Source organism: Barbatula barbatula (genome assembly GCF_947034865.1).
Source record: "Barbatula barbatula genome assembly, chromosome: 20".
NCBI classification, from domain to species: domain Eukaryota; kingdom Metazoa; phylum Chordata; class Actinopteri; order Cypriniformes; family Nemacheilidae; genus Barbatula; species Barbatula barbatula.
In genome coordinates this window covers 4,034,809-4,055,586 of record NC_136783.1, presented here as the reverse complement: position 1 = coordinate 4,055,586, position 20,778 = coordinate 4,034,809, and the positions used below count along the sequence as shown (strand labels likewise).

The 20,778-nt window shown below is 38.7% G+C and overlaps 1 protein-coding gene across 1 annotated transcript in view; it reads right to left on the bottom strand.

The window, feature by feature from the left end:
* syn2b (synapsin IIb) overlaps nt 1–19,747 on the bottom strand; it is a 73,282-nt gene extending 53,535 nt beyond the window's left edge. Inside the window, exon 1 of the mRNA XM_079482550.1 lies at nt 18,931–19,747. Within this exon, the coding sequence (XP_079338676.1) occupies nt 18,931–19,292 (362 nt within the window). The 5' untranslated portion in view covers nt 19,293–19,747. The remainder of the gene's footprint in view (nt 1–18,930) is intronic.
* Nucleotides 19,748–20,778: the final 1,031 nt, after the last annotated feature.

Below are 20,778 nucleotides of genomic sequence, written 5' to 3'. Positions count from 1 at the left end.
AGGGGCAGAATCATGACAAACCCACATGTTTTATGTGGAGAGGATCATATTATGGTCAATCAGGACATAATATGCATTCTCTCCTGTCTCGTCATTTGGCCCTGCCCCTCTCGTTTCTAGTATTGCTCTCCTCCTGTGTCGCATTACCCACACCTGCCCATCGTTATCCCCTTTGTTAGTCTCCCTATATAATACCCTCTTGTCTATTGTCTTGTGCTCTTTGGTTGTACATATTCTTGTGTCCTGCCCTGTTGGAGTGTTCATGTTTCCTGATATTCTATTGAGTGTTTGCTGGTCTTGTTTGGTTTTCAGTTGGTGTCTTGTTTAATAGTGTTCTCCCCATCGAGGGTGTTTGTTTTGTTCCTGTTTTATTATTAAAGTCTGTTCGTTAACCCCTTCATCTCCGCTGCCTTGCAATTGGGTTCTTCCACTACCACGTTCCTGACATACAGTGCAATAGATGAGTAGATGCAGTAATAGTTACCGTGCGGTAGATTAGTTAATGCAGTTATTGAAGTTACAGTGCAATAGATGAGTAGATGCAGTTAATAGAGTTACTGTGCAGTAGATTTGTTAATGCAGTTATTGAAGTTACAGTGCAATAGATGAGTAGACGCAGTTAATAGAATTACAGTGCAGTAGATTAGTTAATGCAGTTATTGAAGTTACAGTGCAATAGATGAGAAGATGCAGTTAATAGTTACCGTGCGGTAGATTAGTTAATGCAGTTATTGAAGTTACAGAGTAATAGATGAGTAGATGCAGTTAATAGAATTACAGTGCAGTAGATTAGTTAATGCAGTTATTGAAGTTACAGTGCAATAGATGAGTAGATGCAGTTAATAGAATTACAGTGCAGTAGATTAGTTAATGCAGTTATTGAAGTTACAGTGCAATAGATGAGTAGATGCAGTTAATAGAATTACAGTGCAGTAGATTAGTTAATGCAGTTATTGAAGTTACAGTGCAATAGATGAGTAGATGCAGTTAATAGAATTACAGTGCAGTAGATGAGTTAATGCAGTTATTAAAGTTACAGAGTAATAGATGAGTAGATGCAGTTAATAGAATTACAGTGCAGTAGATTAGTTAATGCAGTTATTGAAGTTACAGTGCAATAGATGAGTAGATGCAGTTAATAGAATTACAGTGCAGTAGATTAGTTAATGCAGTTATTGAAGTTACAGTGCAATAGATGAGTAGATGCAGTTAATAGAATTACAGTGCAGTAGATTAGTTAATGCAGTTATTGAAGTTACAGTGCAATAGATGAGTAGATGCAGTTAATAGAATTACAGTGCAGTAGATGAGTTAATGCAGTTATTAAAGTTACAGTGCGGTAGATTAGTTTATGCAGTTATTGAAGTTACAGTGCAGTAGATGAGTAGATGCAGTTAATAGAGTTACAGTGCGGTAGATTAGTTAATGCAGTTATTGAAGTTACAGTGCAATAGATGAGTAGATGCAGTTAATAGAATTACAGTGCAGTAGATTAGTTAATGCAGTTATTGAAGTTACAGTGCAATAGTTGAGTAGATGCAGTTAATAGAATTACAGGGCAGTAGATGAGTTAATGCAGTTATTAAAGTTACAGTGCAGTAGATGAGTAGATGCAGTTAATAGTTACAGTGCGGTAGATCAGTTAATGCAGTTATTGAAGTTACAGTGCAATAGATGAGTAGATGCATTTAATAGAGTTACTGTGCAGTAGATTTGTTAATGCAGTTATTGAAGTTACAGTGCAATAGATGAGTAGATGCAGTTAATAGAATTACAGTGCAGTAGATTAGTTAATGCAGTTATTGAAGTTACAGTGCAATAGTTGAGTAGATGCAGTTAATAGAATTACAGTGCGGTAGATGAGTTAATGCAGTTATTAAAGTTACAGTAAAGTAGATGAGTAGATGTAGTAATAGAATTACAGTGCAGTAGATTAGTTAATGCAGTTATTGAAGTTACAGTGCAATAGATGAGTAGATGCAGTAATAGAGTTACCGTGCGGTAGATTAGTTAATGCAGTTATTGAAGTTACAGTGCAATAGATGAGTAGATGCAGTAATAGAGTTACAGTGCGGTAGATTAGTTAATGCAGTTATTGAAGTTACAGTGCAATAGTTGAGTAGATGCAGTTAATAGAATTACAGTGCGGTAGATGAGTTAATGCAGTTATTAAAGTTACAGTGCAGTAGATGAGTAGATGCAGTTAATAGAATTACAGTGCAGTAGATTAGTTAATGCAGTTATTGAAGTTACAGTGCAATAGATGAGTAGATGCAGTTAATAGAGTTACCGTGCGGTAGATTAGTTAATGCAGTTATTGAAGTTACAGTGCAATAGATGAGTAGATGCAGTTAATAGAATTACAGTGCAGTAGATTAGTTAATGCAGTTATTTGAAGTTACAGTGCAATAGATGAGTGATGCAGTTAATCGAATTACAGTGCAGTAGATGAGTTAATGCAGTTATTGAAGTTACAGTGTAATAGATGAGTAGATGCAGTTAATAGAGTTACAGTGCGGTAGATTAGTTAATGGAGTTATTGAAGTTACAGTGCAATAGATGAGTAGATGCAGTTAATAGAGTTACTGTGCGGTAGATTTGTTAATGCAGTTATTGAAGTTACAGTGCAATAGATGAGTAGATGCAGTTAATAGAATTACAGTGCAGTAGATTAGTTAATGCAGTTATTGAAGTTACAGTGCAATAGATGAGTAGATGCAGTTAATAGAGTTACTGTGCGGTAGATTTGTTAATGCAGTTATTGAAGTTACAGTGCAATAGATGAGTAGATGCAGTTAATAGAATTACAGTGCAGTAGATTAGTTAATGCAGTTATTGAAGTTACAGTGCAATAGATGAGTAGATGCAGTTAATAGAATTACAGTGCAGTAGATGAGTTAATGGAGTTATTGAAGTTACAGTGCAATAGATGAGTAGATGCAGTTAATAGAGTTACTGTGCGGTAGATTTGTTAATGCAGTTATTGAAGTTACAGTGCAATAGATGAGTAGATGCAGTTAATAGAATTACAGTGCAGTAGATTAGTTAATGCAGTTATTGAAGTTACAGTGCAATAGATGAGTAGATGCAGTTAATAGAGTTACTGTGCGGTAGATTTGTTAATGCAGTTATTGAAGTTACAGTGCAATAGATGAGTAGATGCAGTTAATAGAATTACAGTGCAGTAGATTAGTTAATGCAGTTATTGAAGTTACAGTGCAATAGATGAGTAGATGCAGTTAATAGAATTACAGTGCAGTAGATAGGTTAGTGCAGTTATGGAAGTGGTCCATTAGTGCAAATGAGCATGAGCTGGTATTAGCGGCTAAATTAGCATGAGCTGGCATTAGCGGCCTTTCATTATTCTAGTCATATATAGTGCAAAACACAAATCCTCCCATCTGTATGTGAGAATGGATTTACCCTTCAGCAGCAGGGACGTGTATGCTGTTCAGTTGGCACTTAAAGCCTTTGACTGACATCTACTCACACATTTCTTATCATTAAATACTTATTGAAGAGCAAAAACATCCTACTGGTACAATAGCATCTCACTGTTAGGTGTCTTGCAAATTCATTTGTGACACTGGACCACAAATCCAGTCAATTTTCACTTACAAGTTGAGATTTTTATATAATATTAAAGCTGAATAAATAAGCTTTCCATTGATGTATGGTTTGTTAGAATAGGACAATATTGGTCGAGATGCAACTATTTGAAAACCAGGGCCCATGTATAAAGCCACTCTGAATAAATTTTTACTCTAAGTGTGTCAAGATTCTTAAAATGATGCAATTGTACTCTTATTCTTACACTTAAGAATAACAGTGATTCATAAAGGTTCATAAGTGTTAAGACTAGGTCTCATAAATTATTTAGAAGAGCTGAAGAGGTCTCCTAACCTAGTTAAGAGTTATAAGACGGCATTATAGATGCCGATACCATGTATATTTAAGTTAACTGTTAAACTCAATAAAAGTGTATGAAAACAAGCCAGATCGGATATATATTTTGTAATATCTTTGCGCATAATGCGAAATAACATTTTCAAACTGCTTATTTTAACGTTTGCATCTCTGTCGCCATCTCTGTTGTTAAAATGAAATTGCAGTTGACTATGTTTTTATCATTCTCTCTCTCTTTCTCTCAACAGATTGTGGTCTGGCTTTTGTTGAAACTAGTAACTTTGTATTAGCACCAATTGTATTATTGCTCCTGTTTGACATATCGCTTTATTGGTCCTTGAACTCTCTGTAGGTCTTTAGCGTCTACTAAATGACTAAATGTAAATATAAGTCAACCGATGTTAAATTTCCCGCAAACTTGTACAGCTCAATCAATCAATCAATATTATAAGCTAACCTTTGTAAATCAGGGGAAGATAGGCAGAAAGTTTTCAACACTGATTTTTATGAACTTGCCCAATAATTAAATTTGGGTTTATTTGACCCAAATAAGCTATGGATAGCACTTTTATAAATTAACTATATAAACTATATAAATTAATACAAAAATTATGCAATAATGTAATGTCTGAATTATGCAGTGTCTTAATTTATACATGAATAAATGGAGCCATACTGCTATGACTTCAATCTTACAGGCTCCCTATTGACTGAAGAATCAGTCTTAAACTTTAATAAAAGTTGCTGTTAGCTTCTTTACAAAAGTCTCCTACTCTTTAAAAAGTCCTAAGAATTTTTTGAAGTCAAATTTGAAGACTACTCTTGGAGAAGTTTTATACATACGGCCCTGAAATCTGCTGTCGCAGGCCATTGCTAAAAGTAGATGAGCCCAAAAGCAGAAACTCTAAGCTTTAGATACCAAGCTTGAGTGGATAATAGGTTGTTTGCACATGACGTCACGGCACTGGGCGAAGTGCCGATGGAGGGCAGCAAGTGATTTTCTTCATAGGAATTCATTATAACAAACTCACAATAGCTTACATTTTAAAGGTATGTTCATGTTGCCACACTTAAAGTTACTCCCTTACGAAACTGTACCCTGTTTTTTTGGGGTACACTTGTAGTGACCATGATTTTTTTATTTGAACTGTAGTAACAGCATGGTAAATGTCCTGTATGGGTGTTTACATTGACACGTAAGTGTGGAGTGAGGTCAAGTGAGGTCGGCAGCGAAAGGGTGAGGTAAGCGGTGTGTAAGTAGGTCAATTACACATTGTGAACACCTGTGTCTCCTTACAGTAATTGGTGGGGAGACGGTTAAAAGCCAGCTGCAAAGACAAGGTGGTCAGGTTTAAGTATGGATTTGGACAAGTTCATCAACACAGTGGCCAATCCACAATCTGCTAACCCCCTGTACAAGTCGGTTGTGGTGAGGAAGGCGGGACGAGAGCCGTGACGCGGGGCCCGTGGCGTGAGTGATCAGTGCAAGCAGCTGTGCGCGCACCGGTCCCGCATCTTATCACGGAGGAGATTGGGAGCTTAAAAGGATGTTCGGCAGGACTGCTGACGAGAGAGGACAGGGCCCGGACATATGTTTAGTTTGTGTATGTTTTATGGCCGGCAGTCTACCGTGAGGTGGCTGCCGGTTACTTCCGTGTTTATTGTTTATTTAATTAAAGTTTTATTGTTTGAATGTTCGCCGGTTCCCGCCTCCTTCCTTCCCTTCTATGGATCTTTATTACATCGGTATACAGAAATGTGTTTTTTGAACTGTCGTGGGTTCCATGGTGTAAAACCCAGGAAGGAAGAGTAAGCCGCAGCCAGCATGCAGTCCTCGCCAGCCTCGCTATTTGCAGAGGTGATTCAATCCCTCGCGGTTCTTCATCACGAACACCATCAGGCACTGCTAGGTTTCAAGGCACTCATCCAGGCCCAGAAGTAAGGCCGCGAGCAGTTCCGGAGCTGAGTCAGCTGCGAAAGGAACCACCACCACGTCGGCGGCCGACACCCCTGCCCGTCCATCTGCCGCTACATAAGATGGCAGCTCAGGACGATCCGGAGGCGTTCCTGGAACTTTTCGAAAGATATGCGTAGCTCGCAGGCTGGTCTCAGGATGACTGGTCAGCCTGGCTCATCCCGCTGCTCTCTGGGGAGGCTCAACTGGCCGCCCAACAGCTTCCGGTCCAGAGTCTCTTCGTATACGCGAACCTCCAGCGGGTCGGCCTGAGTCCCGAACAACACCGCCAATGCTTCCGCTCACTGGAGTTCGGGATGGCCCAACAGCTCCAGGATGCCTGCTGCAGATGGCTGGTGACCGAGGAGCCGGACATCGATTCCATCATCGACATGGTGAAACTGGAGCAGTTCGTGGCACGCCTCCCAAGGAAGACCGCAAAGTGGGTCCAGTGTCACCGGCCGACGTCGCTCAGCCAGGCCATCCAGCTGGCGGAGGACCAGTGTTGGTTGCGTGTCCCGGGGCTTTGAATTCTTAATGTACTTATATAAACTCATTCATGAAAGACTGTTCACTGTACCGTGCCATCCTCCATTATGAAAATGGTGCAAAACAACGCCCAAACTAAATAAACATATTTGAAGAATTACACAACAGAATTGCTGTGCTTTTGTCCTGATTGGGATCCGTGGGAAGCTGTAAAGATTTCACTTAGAAGTGTGAACGGTTTGGAGGAACGCACAATAGATTCACAGAGCACTAAACATCACCTAAAAGAGAGCGTTTTCAGCTAAATTAAAGGAATCAATGCCATGCGTAGACTTTCTATTATTCAACTCTTCTACAAAAAATTGCATATTGTGTCCATAAATGCTAGGAAAGAGTACAAATAGCTTAAAGTTATCCCCACAACTCCAGTAGATTTCCAGATCTGATGAAAACTAAATTCCTTCATCTGTAATCCTTATATATGAAGCAGCGTGTTTTTTTGGCACTTTTAAATGTAGTATAATGTTTAAGATCAGTGACAGTTAAAATATTTCCGAACAATGATAAATTGTCCCATATATGTTTTTTAAAATATTGTGTTTTGTTTACAGTCACTTTGATCCGTGCTCGCTGTGTATGAATCTCTCAGATTGTCCTCAGTGAATAAGCTCATCTGAGTATGATTGTCAAACTGTATTTGATTTGTGAAAATGCACCTAGCCTTTTATATTTTTCATAATAAAATGTATATTTTACATTTATAACTTTTGACAGATGCTTTTATCCAAAACTAACAGTGTTGGATGAAGCTTTACATTATGTTAGTGTGTGTTCAAATCAAATGCAAAACCATTTTAAATTCAAATTTTTCTCCTAAGATGGTCTTCTTTATAATGAGTTCATGACAGTTTATGGATAAAACCTGATGAGAACAACATGAGAGCTTCACGAGAATCACAGAAGAACAAAAGATCAACAGTATCACAATGGATTTTTGGTTATTGGTTCTTAAATATTGAATATTTATGTCATTTTCTGGTTTAAACAAGAAGACATTTTAGGTCTAGGGCAGTTTTGCCTAGTCATCTACTTATAATGTGCAGTTTAGGGTCATGGTTTTCTTCTCTTCAACCCTCCTGTTATGTATGGGGTCAAATTGACCCCAGAGTAACTTTGACGACATCTGAAAAATATCGGGGTTGTATTTTTAAACCTTGAGTCTTGAAAATAGTTAGCAAGAAAAAAACATTTAATAACATAACTGTATATTCCATTGTTTTCAGTTGTTTTTATATAGCCTTTTATTAAAACATTTTTGGAGTCAGTATAACCCCACACATTATAGCAGTGCTTATATTTGCTTTAGTGCTTTATACAATCTTCACTGCTTTGATATTACTGGAGTCTCCAGGGACATCAGAGGATTCTGCTTTCAGTCTTTCAACATTCACCAACGACAAAAACTTGTGAAATTATCTGAACAATATTTGACCTTTTTTTTAAAGCCAGAAGTGGGACAAATATATATAATTTCAACATCTCCATCTGTTCTAACAGTAAAAGTAATTTTGCCGGGCATTTCTTTATATTTTACTGTATTCTGGCTGGTTGCCAGGGTTTTCTAAATGTGGTTGCTTACTGGCCCAAATCAACACAGTCCATCCCTCCAATCTCAATGTTACTACGATCACACAATATGTGGTTTAGAGCAAATCTAAGATTTTTTCCCCCGATCATTTTGTTGTCCACTATATAGATAATATAAAGAGATAAATCCAAAATCTAAAATCTCCAAATCGTGTCGTTCAAACTTGTACGTGGCATTTTATTCTGTGGAAATCAAAAACGTAATTATTTTTCTGAAATATCAGGGCTTTTGTGTTCGTACGATGGGAGACAATGTTGTTCAGTGTGCAGTATTAGCAGTTGAAAACTCAAACACATCATGGCAGGTTTCTGCAGGTCAAACCGCTCTCACTGACGATGATCTGTGATAAAACAGCTGAAAATACAAACAGTCAAATATTCCACTGAGATGAAGACGCGGCTCATTTACAAACGCCCCTCACACTGTTAAAACACATTATCACATCATCGTTGTTTTCCCCGTGAGAAAAAAATCACGACAAATTTGACAAAGGGAATAGCGGAAAAGCATCATTATTGTTGGTTGTGTTTGTTTTCTATGTTATGCATGTCATGAAATGCAGTTATTTTTGGAAAAACAATAAAACATTTTCTCAGTTTTTTCCATATTAGGTTGCATCACACTTTAACGTCTGCACATTGTTTGCACATTATGTGGTTAAAATATCGATTTTATAATCCGTGTTTATAATACCTGCTATAATGCACAATTCTTTTGTAATATGACTTTAAAATTGGAGCGTTATTTTTATATATCCACCTGTAAAGAGCCTTGCATCTGTACACTGCACATCAGCTAACCTTGAGAGAAATGATAGTACGCTGTATTTTATTCTCAAATCCTTCATAATAATTCTCCCCTGTAAGAGGTTTTCCGTCCCACAACAGTTTATCCTTCAAGCATGAAGGTTTGTTTCCTGATGTGAGTGTTATCAGAGTCGCAATAAAACCGGCAATGGATCAAACCAGGTAGCAGAAAGGCACGTGAAGCAATAGGGCTTAAATCATTAGACAAACAGGGCATTAAGGATTTAGGAATTTAGTTAGTATGTTTCTATGCAGTTGCTACTATATGGTTAGTTTGTTGCTATGCAGAGGTCTTAAAGCCCCAGTAAAATCAATATGTAAGTTGTTTTCTTTTATGAAAAATAAGTTAGCATTGAGGACGTCAATAAACTGATGCTCCTATGAGCTGAGAAAAATTCGAAGATATAAACGTTCAAACCTAAATGATGTAAACCCAATGGAAATAAGCTTCAAATGACACATCACTAGCCAGGTTTCCATCACAGATCTGCACAACAGCTCTTTCTTCTCGCGATATGTCATTCTGGCCATACATTTTCTTCGTACGTTTTAAGGCCGGTTGCAAACCAACTTTAGTGCATGACCAACTTTACCGTGACGAAAGAGTGATAAGAAATGTCTATATTTCCATATATATTCATATTACCTCACTGTTCCTAATGAATCTCCATACTGCACTCACTCATTTTCCTGCATTTGGGACATCATATAAGATATTACTTAAAGATGAATTCCTTCATCCTATCTTTCCAAAAGTTCTGCAAAAACATCCCGCGAATGACCGTGTGCCGTTTTTTATATGCCACGTGACTTGTATGAACTTTTTTTCTAAATTTACGTGTTTCCATTCCATTTCCATTGCCGCATTTTGAATGGTAATGGAAAGGCAGATATCACTGGTAACACTTACTTTTCTTTTCAATTGACTTTTTTCAATTACACCACTGTGGCTACTACGTTGTTAAAGGACATTGGTTACAAGCATTCTTCCAAATATCTTTCTCTGTGTTCATCAGAAAAAATTAATTCATAGAGATTTGGAACAACTCGAAGGCGAGTAAATGATGACAGAATAAAAGATTTTGGGTGAAGTATCCCTTTAAATGTATTTCTTATGTCTATGGTTAAATGCAACTTCGCCTGGATGAATGTCTGCCGTAAACGTAACACTTGTTTATTATTGGTTATTGGTTATTTAAAAGTAGGCGGGGTCACTCTATATGTCTCTTACTCTCTGCATTTTTCAGGTTAAATTGTCAATACATCATATAATTCTGCGTGTTCCAAGGAACGGCAGTGGAGCTTTAATCTTGCAATGCAGTTGCTATGGGAGTTTGGCATGTTGCTATGGTATTTTGGGTGGTGGTTAGCATGTTGCTATATGTTTTGAAGTCCACTACTTATGCATAAACTGTGTAATTTAGAGTTGAAAAGTGCTGTTGCCACCAGGGTGAGATGTTCTGTTTACACGAACATTTTCCTGTAGGGCAGTGTTTCTCAAACTTGTTCTGCCATTCCCCATTTGGAGGTAGGGAAGGGTTCTGAGCCCCACCTTTCCCCAAAAAAATGGTAATACACTTTCCATTTACAATTATGCGCTTGGCATAATACAATTGTATCTACCAGTGGTGTGCGGTGGACTTAAAAAATTAGGAGGCAGATTTCTACCCATGTCATTTTTGTTCATCTCTGCACTATTAACAAGTGTGTTTGTCAGAAAACCAGTGTCATTTCAGTGTTTATGTGTGAAAAATTCCTTAGAGGAGGCAAGAGAAACGCTGCCTCCCTTTGGAATTCTTTCGAGCGGGGTCGCTGTTTCATCTCATATTTAGCTCAATACGTTATATCCGCTGTCCTATTTTATTTCTGAACTGTTAATAATATTCTCAATTGATTATTTTCGAGGCGGAGGGGAGGCACTGCCTCCCTTGCCTCCTCGGAGGAAACGCCCCTGGTATCTACGTATGTGCAATCCCTGGGATCGAACCCATGACCTTAGCGTTGCTAGCACCATGCTCTAACCACTGAGCTACAGGAAAGCTTTGGCTATGTCTGTCTGGGTTTTGTCTGCTGGTACAGAATTTCCGGTTTTCTTTTCATTCCATGTCACAAACTTATCCATTGCTAACTTTTATACTTGTCACCGCCTACTGCCTCTCCACATTGTGCCGCTCCAATTAACATCCCGGCATGAAATCGTTCTCCAAGGCTACTTCCGTGTGACATTTTCTTCGCAGTCTAATGTTGTTTTATGTAAGGCTTACATTAAAATGTGTCGTTGTTTTGTTTTGAGTGCACGGTCAAGGAATTCATAAAAATGACCCAATTTCCTCCCGTTTGTCGCGCCCCATCCGTCATGTCTCTATTCCCCACCAGTGGGGCCCACACCACACTTTGAGAAACGCTGCTGTAGGGACACAATCATCAGATCACTCAACACCATCACATAACTCCTGTTAACTACACACATGGAAATGTCAATCATGTTGTTCCAATACTCTTCTAATTAAATTCTCGCCAACACCTGTCACATGTCAAAACCTCCATTATGCTGTAACGTGTTTATAACAATTCTAAAATTAGAAGGGAAGCTGATAAACCAGTCTAATGCAAATCAATGCAGAATCTTGACATTTAACTGTACCTCTCAGGGATTCAATTATTGATACGTCGAATGATCGATACGCTTATGAGTAACATCAAGTTATGTAAAACAAATTGGTGGGTTGGATGACACAAATTTGTGTATGGCTGATGTTAAGTTAGCTTTTCTGAAGGTCGATAAACAATGTGAAAAAGGATTTACATTACATATAAGAAAAATTTTGAAAATTAGATTTACATTAAGATGTGTTGTATCTAGAGTTCGCAGGCTATTTATTTGTGACCCATAACTTTTCTTTCCTGTTATTCATTACCATGTTGAGTCGTGACCCTGGCGTCTTAAATAATTAAAATAGTTTTCTAAATGAAATTTGAAAGAAATGTAACAATACAATTCCTCTAGGTATGCAATGAAAACGTTCCGATGTTGACTCGTGAAAAAAATCACCCATCTGTCTGAGCCATTGACCTCAACTCATTGAATAGCAGCCATAAATAAATGAAGTCAAATACATCCTTTGACATAATTGGATGTTTGTGCAATTGCAGGTTGTCTAAGACAAAGGTCTTTTTTTACATTCTATCATTTGGCATTTACGTTGTGTTATTTTCACAGTGAACTAAAGTGAGTTTCATTAAGAGCCGGATCCTTTTTCCTATGGAGTCTTTTGATGATGTTCAGTTCCTCCACAGTTGTCGAAGCGCTGCAGATGCAAACATAACACTGTACAGAAAATGCTCTGAACGTTTTTCCTGCACCACCTCTACACCAACAGCACTCAAATGAATGATGTTTAAGAAATACTACACGCCGTGATAAAATGCAAATATAGTATTACAGAAAACACTGTTGTTCACCTGTGTGCACAACATCAGTCTGGTTAATGTACCAATGTAGGTGAAAACAAGACTCATGTGTATTCATTTGGCAGTGAAAAAGATAGGTCCAAAAGCAACGACTGTGTCAAAACACTTCTAGTCTTCAAACAGGAAGAGAGATCAATTCAGCTTAAGTTAAAGGTTTTCATGACAGCTCATTCATAAAATATCCCAATGTGGACACACACACACACACACACACACCTATGAGACACAAAATATAGAAACATCTATATGATGATCGACATCACATCTTTAGACATGAAGCGTTGAATGGTACATCGTTTATGATTTGTTGTCATTAGCAGGATGTTATGACACGCTGTTGTAGCTTGATCAGACATTTGTTGTTATTTCTGGGGTGTTATTTCAACAGTGACATGTCAACTAAACACACCTGGCTTTATGATATGCATATATATCCTTTTAAAATACAGTTTCATTCAAATGACAGTTCCAAGTAATTTATTCACTGTGATATCAGTTTATATCATCCTAGCAGAGTTATGCACTGTGATAAATATGTACTGTGTTTTTTAAACATAAAAATGCCGGATATGTTGTAATCACTTTTTGGTGATGTACTATCATGCTTAAGACTCTGCTGGTATGATAAAAAGGCAATTAAAAACTTGCTCAGAGTTTGTATTAATCGCACTCATTATTCAGCAGATAGTCATCGGAGCTTTAAATGAAAGTCGCTCGGAAGTGTTTAATAAAAGTCCGGGTTTAGTGATTATTCCTAGCAGATCTGTAGCATTTCCATCGCCATTGACATGTTTGTTTTACTGCAGTGAACTGCGCCTTTACTGTACCGACCAGGGGCGGACTGGCCATCTGGCATACCGGGCATGTTCCCGGTGAGCCGCTATCGTTTGGGGCCGGTAACGGATGCTTTTGATGAATTATAAATGCGAGTGTAGGAAACACGAAAGCAAATGACACTTAGGTTTTCCCCACACAACCACCCCTGTCGACATAATTAACCATGCGCAACCAACAGAAATGGTGTAGGGCCCATGCGGGAAGAGAAATCGGCCCTGGATTTCAGTTTACTGACTGAGCTTTTCCTTTCTAAAGGTTCATTCGCCTCTTCAATATCTATCTTCATTAAAACACTTTTAGATACAATTAATCCAATTTAACACTTTTGCTATTAAATTATTAAAGTTTCAAGAGATGGTCTTAAAACCCCGCTTACCCATAGTATGTACTTGTGATTTAGTAGATTTACTTGTTTAAAATCTTTCAGATTTGTGAAACAGACCCCTATATTCGTGAAGCCAAGATGATAAACAGAAAGGTTTAGCTGCGTTTTTATCCCCTTTAAGGTGCTGTGTGTAATTTTTCTGAGGATCTATTGACAGAAATGCAATATATTATGTACAGAACTGTCTTCAGACTTTCTACAAAGACCTTACATAAAGTACATAACACACCATAAACGTTATGTTTTTATTACCTTAGAATAAGCTATTTCTATCTACATAATTCACCATGTTGTTTCCGCAGTAGCCCTAAACTTCTCTATAGAGAGCTTTTCTTAAATGCGTTATCTCCTTTTGCAAAGAAGTAAAACTATCTTTGTTCTGTGCGGGCAACGTAGTGCTTGGAAAGGATGGGGTGGAGTGAGCTGAAGAAAATAACTGAAAGATAAATACCATGTATGGGGAGTAGATAAGCTTTAATAAACTGTTAATAATACCGGCACAACTACTTAACGCGTGTTCTCGTAAAGTTAGAAAACACAGCTGAAGGAGATTACTAAAGGAGAATTCAGCCAACCCAACGGTTGTACCCACATGGTAAAGATTAGATTCAGTTTTTTGGCTCTGTTTAATACACTAGGTACTACCTAACACATACTGTATGTTGGACCTATTAGGTAAATTCAATTTAATTGCTATTAAAATGCTAAAAAAACACAGTTTGGCTCTGTTGATGCAACAGCTTACCCATGTGTTACAGATGTTAAACTAAAGAGAGCTCGGTCGTAAGGCACATGGTGATTGAGTTTGGACACAATTCAATAAAGCCACAGAATGGACGTGATGAAATTACACTACAGGTAATATCCGTGTGTTGAGGGACACGTGCTCCACAGCCACATCTGGTCTCTGAACAACGGAGAGTCTGAACATACAAACAGTCACAATTAAAAGAATCAAAGTCTGGTTACTTGGTGTCAGCCACCCTAAAATGTTATATAAAAGCTTTCAGAATCTTTAAAATAAAACCCTATCATTTATTCTTATTCTATATGATTTTACACAAACTGTAGTGTCTATACTCTAGAAATATGTTGACATTTTTAGGTTAACTTAAACCAACAGTTGGGGTTTGTCTAAGTTGACCAAACCATGTGTTAAGTAAGGTATAATGTATAGGCAGCCGGTTGTCAACTCAGAAATAATGTGTGTGATCAGGATCGATGCAAAGCGGATGTACAAGTTGGCTGCTTGTACATTATCTCGCTTATTGCACGGCTACTTACAACATGAGAAAAAACTGGATATGAAATGTGATTTTGAAATATTTGATTAGCTTTGTGCAGACGAACGCAGACCTTCCACGAGGAAAAGCTTTTTACTTTCTATTTTTAGTAAAGAACTGATGTCACGGACAGGAAATATGGTTGAATTATTTGTAAATATAATGTCATCTATGTTATTAAAAAACATATTCATATTAAATTTTTCCAAAGAAACGTCAAAATAATTTGCTGCATCCAGGTAATTAGTTTTGAGAGGTTGTTATCTGGGAATAACGTACCTGCAAATGCCACGACTGGCCAATCAGAATCAAGCATTCCATGTAATAAAGAGTTAATATTACAAAGTCCTTAAAATGACATTTCATGCAGTGTGTAATGTTACTGTGTGTGAATTTAAGCAGTCTGCGGAGTTATAAAGTCAAAAATGAACAAATAGCAAAGTCATTGGCTTGGGAAAAAGGAGTCGACTGTGAATCACACAAACTGTCGTTCTAATTTCAGTTTCGGGTTGGATTTGCGTCACTGCGTGTAATGCCCGCCTACGTTCCATTTGCGACACTGCACGCGGTAGATCAATCAGAGCAGACTAGACCATCTGACCAATCAGATCAGAGTAGTCTGACAGAAAGGAGGGGATTAGACAGAGGAAAGGCCGAACGAATCACCTGAGAGTCCATCAAGAAGTGAGGTAACAATAACTGACTATTATTGGAAAATGAACGTGTATTACACCGTGTATGAACGTAAACTTGTTGTTGGACGCCCCATGGACCAAAGTAGGACTTTAAAACCAGCCTGTGCACTATAAAGTTAACCAAACATCAATAAATAATTCCTGAAAAGTCTTAGAATTAATAAAGTCTCCAATTATGTTTTCTTGTTGCACGCACGAGTCTTACAACAGTGGGATTGGAGTAAAGATAGAAACAAGACAATTTGCCAATGGACCATAAGAAACAAATGAACAAGACAAGTATACAAGAATATTTACATATGTTTTTTTTTTCAGAAAAATTATTTTACATTTACAATAATATATATATATATTTATATATAATTATATTTATTAAATATGCTTCATGATGCCATGGAATTCACCATGTCCCTTGTCATTACTGCAACATTAAGTCGTTACTGCAACACATGACTGGACTTCTACTGCGCTCTGGGCATCTACATAGAGGAGACTGTGAAGGGCAGAGCCTGTATTCCCTCAGTAAATTCTCATGACCCACAGGGATTCTTTACTCTCTCTTGGTTGCAGGAGGGGTTGGTTGGGGGGTCTCAAAGCAATATTTATCAAACCACTGGTTTCTCCGGGCTCTGGAGTTCAAAACCTGACCGAGTGATGCTGAATGATGTAAAAGTGTTACGTATAAGAGATCAGGGGGAACGCATGAAAAATACTATTAGTAATACTTTTAATAATACTACTACAGAATTTATTACAGTTTTTCATTTAAATTTAGTTCTTTCTACAGAATACAACGTGCTGTACAGTCTCAGGAAATATTGCGGCATCCTTCACGTCCTAAAGCACTGCAAGAGGAGAATCAGCAGACACAAATCAGTCTTAGAGAATTACTCCCAAAACCCTGTGGGAAATAAATAAGGAAGCTTTTTCTTTCAGAGTGGCAAAAAATTACATGTGATGGAAGCCGGCGGTTATGTAAGACTCTGTGTCCTCTACACTCAAAGGGATTCACAAGATGGTTTCCAAAACAAATAAATAACACCATTAGGCCTATCACTTAATGCTGGGAGTCACCCGAAATATACTTCAAGAGTAACCGTAGTGCGTGTCATCAGGTGGAAACAAATACATCTCAGACAGGAAGCTCTGTCGAAAGAAAAAGGGCTGATGTCCGTGTCTTTATTCAACGCCGCACATTCACAATTCACTGCGCATCTCCTGGCACACGTCACAAGACGCACTCCCACCGAGACAGTGCCCTGCATGTGGCTTCAACGATGAGACACAGCAGGCTTCAAATTAATTTTTAATCAGGTTAAAATCACTTAGGCTGTCACAGTATTTGTTTCAGTTTCTTTATCTCGACCTGAGTGCTATGCTTCCCCCCTGCAGGTCTTATTTTGACATTGTAAACCACAGCACATGTGCGTCAACAATGACGCGTGGACCACGGTGTGTACTCACCGCGGCGGTTTAGCTACGTAACTGCTGAGGCATAGATGCTAGTGTGAGTGTTTTAGTTTTGCCCATTTGCTCATACAGCTAAAACATTATATGCAAAGAATGACACCTGACTTTTTGGTCAAGAAAGTTAATTGTAAATAGATGAAAGGTGTTTAAAAGAGGCTAGCAGAAGGGATTTTTTTTGTAGTAGAATAGGCCAGTGTCATCCAACCCAATCTTTCAGAATTTTGTATGACTCTAACCCTTCAGGGAACACACAGAATGATAAAAGTTGCTTTGTATCAAAGTGCCTTCCAAAAATAAAAATGCTACATGTAAATCTACTATGTGAATAGACTACATGCACGCTGGGTGATGACGTACTTCTTCTAGAATCTTCTGCTTTCATGATGCTGAGGTAATTTGTCACCAAGCGATTAGGATGTGTTTACTAAAAAAAGGCTCAATATTCAGCAAACCGACAGCACTACAGTGCCTCCGTGATCAAGCCTCAAGTACAAAAGTGTATTTGTTTTGTCGTATTTTTGGATGTAGCTTGAAACACATAGCTTTTTTCCCTTTTTGGTTGTCGATGTTTGATGTGGTGTTTGATCATTTGAATCACGTCATTGACCATAATGTTAGTGAAAAACGTCACTGTACCCTGTGGACGCTAAGTGCACCGGATGTAACTGAGCTGGATGAGACGCGGAAGCAATCGTTTGTCTATTGTACTCAGATCATACAACAACAATGAAGACCCACACCAAAACCATCACTGGAGTGAAAGCAGATCAAACGAAAACCTACAAATTGTTTAAGTCCAAAGAATTAGCCACTTCGCCAGAAAAAAAGTTATTCAACTGTTTCCCTTTCTGGACTGTATTCAGAAATCACATGAGTGGTATCCGGCGCACTAGGGTGAAATCATAATTTGCGTGACCTAAACAACCTGAACTCACAACTTAATGGACTTTGTCAAACAGACTTCACACCTGAACTACTAATAAAACCACCATTAGCTTTAAGATCACTCATTTAAGTACTATAATTTAGACATTTATAGGGACTCTGTGTGGGTTTGTTTAAATAATCAGACTAGTATGTATAAAGCAATGCACTGGCTTATTAAGTCAGTATTTATGACCCAAGGGTCTCCTCCTGTAATGGAAAAATCAATGGCATTCAAACACTGATGGCTTTACCTTCTTAGACAGAGACCATGCTGGTTATCCACAAGGAACACTGAAATATTCATGCTTGTAGTTAGCAGAAGAAAGGTGTGATTCCTCTACTCTAAGCACTTTTCTTGGTTTATTGCTTTGTAAATCTTGCGATCTAAGCTTATTAACGTAGTATAGACTAAACATTCATCAGGTACAGCTGGGGAGGGTTTTTCCCAACCAATCACAGAACTGGTTTGGAGCATAGCAACTGGGGTTGACTGGTCAACATTGTAATACAGGAATTGCAGAAATGATCATGCAAACGGGAATGTACCGCACTCGAAGCGGTTTAACCTTTTATCATGTATATTCATGGATGCTAGTCATTGCCGGTCAAACAAACATTTGGCAATGATTCATCTGCATTTGCAGAGCTCATGGCGTGACAGTTATACTCTCCTCTTTTCACCCATTAGGAAGACAATCTGCACAAAAGGTTGAAACTGTAACGTGAAGAGAAGCTTTGGGTGGTCGATCTTGTTTATTGGCAGCATTGCCGTAAATCAAGTCTGCTTGCATGAAGCCATCTTCTTAAGAGCCACAAGAATGATGGAGCTGCTCAAGGGACCAATTAAACTCATGCGTGTCACGAGAGGTCCATTTTGGAAAAAAACAAGAGGCTGGGATTGAAGTGGACTGTGCAACTCTTATACACAAGAACAAACGAACAACATGCACACTTATAGAAGCTCTGAGTTGTTTTTGTATCAAGTTCTACTACTGCAACTACTATCAAAACAAATACAGCATCTTTTAAAATCTGTTACAGTCTGTCACTGAAACTTACCAATCATGCATCGATTCATCGATGACCAGGAGGATTTTGAACTTCCGTGACACCACCGCTGGACTCTGCTCTACAAGTCCTGCCGAAGCCGCCGTTTGCTTCACCGCGTTGGTGATGGAGCTGAAGAATCCGGTTCCGGTGGATTGTGCAGGCTGTCGCTCAGGTGCCGGAGAAGCGGTCGGGGACTTGGCCGCAGTGGGGGGAGCAGTCGGGGCAGGAGTCGGTCCGGAGGCAGGGGTCTTGGTGCTGGCGGTGGGAGGAGGCGGTGGAGTTGGGTCGGGCCTCTGGAGGTCTGACATGTAGCCGTTGGGCAGGTTGGCGATGAAGCTGCTATCAGAGAGGCGACGGCGTAGGAAGTTCATGGCGGTGGCTGGAGAAGTCTAGAATGGACGACGTGGGAAACTCTTGGAACTGTAAAGGCGCTGGTCCAGGGCTTCAAGCTCTGAGATATCCAAGACTTGTGCTGCTTCTTAAGAATAAGTTGATGATGTTGCTCTTGTATTTTTCCTCTCTGCTCTCTCTCTCTCTGTCCTCCTGCACTGACAGCCAGAATGCCAGGAAGAGATGCTCACGCTCTGCCTGTGTCTCCACTCCCTCCCTTTCGCACTCTCACTCTCTCTCTTTCTCACACACTCACTTTCCCCCTCCCCCCAGTCCCTCACAATCTCCTACATCACCGCTTACGTGGCTGTACTACGTTGTTCTGCAGCTGCTGAACAGGGTTTCCAATGAATATGTATGGAGGAAGGGGAGCTCCTACAGAAATCCCCCTCATACGAGTGTCTCTCCTCCATTGGCCCCCTCCCTCTACTCCTCTGAATGACCCGCAGACCCTGATCTGGTCATACTGAGACTGTAGGAAGGCTAAAGGATTGAGTAATATGTCTGCAGATGGCGTAGGCACGTGTCAGCTCGACCCTGTGGGGTCTGTGAGTGTCTTCCAGCCATTGATTCTGTTGCATCGTGGAGTCAATGATACATGAGCTGAATGTGAAATATAAAGGTTGAGTCAACTCTTTGCCGTGCAGGTTATACAAATATAAGAGAGGGAACAGTGATTTTTCCATATTTCCGTTCAAGAAATGTCCTTTGCAAAAAGTTAAAATCAAAAGGATACTATGTCCTTAAGAGTCATTAGAGCAAAACAGTTTAGCAGTTACTAGAGACCCAAAGGTTTTGAATTGTCTTGTTGTCTTCTATTTACATCAATAGCTACTCTTTTAGGTTTCCTAAATAAAATAAAATCTCACCAGTGTGACTAATATAGGAAGCACAGATATGTCATGCAGATATCAGAGATTATATTAAAGTTTCCATTTGCTTTTCTTTTAATCTCCTTGAGGTCTAAGATAAATAATTGACATATTATCTGTGATTTTTCTTTCTTATGTGTGGCATTTCATATGTGAAACAGGTCATGAGATACTCAATATACAATAAATTCATTTTAAGCTTTCTTTAAAATAAAACATAGCACACATAAATACTTAAAATAATTGAAAATGAATTGGATTCCTTTCTATACACTTGTTCGCAATCTTAAATAAATTTTTCAATACCTGCAAATGCAAACAAATTTAACAGTCAATTGCGGTTAAAATATTTACGTACATTTAAGAATGATAGTTGTAGGAAATGATGTCCGGTAGTGTATTGAGCCTGAGGTCATAAACAGGCCTTTCTTGCCACTGTTTATCATTACTGACCAGAAACGTTTTGATATGAATGAATGAGGCATTTATATTGTGCTTTATTGTGTATTGCTTTACACCCAAAGTGCTTTACGTAAGGGATAATAAAATGCACGACGTGGAGGCCTGGAACCACCTGACGCAAAGCCGAGGGCTG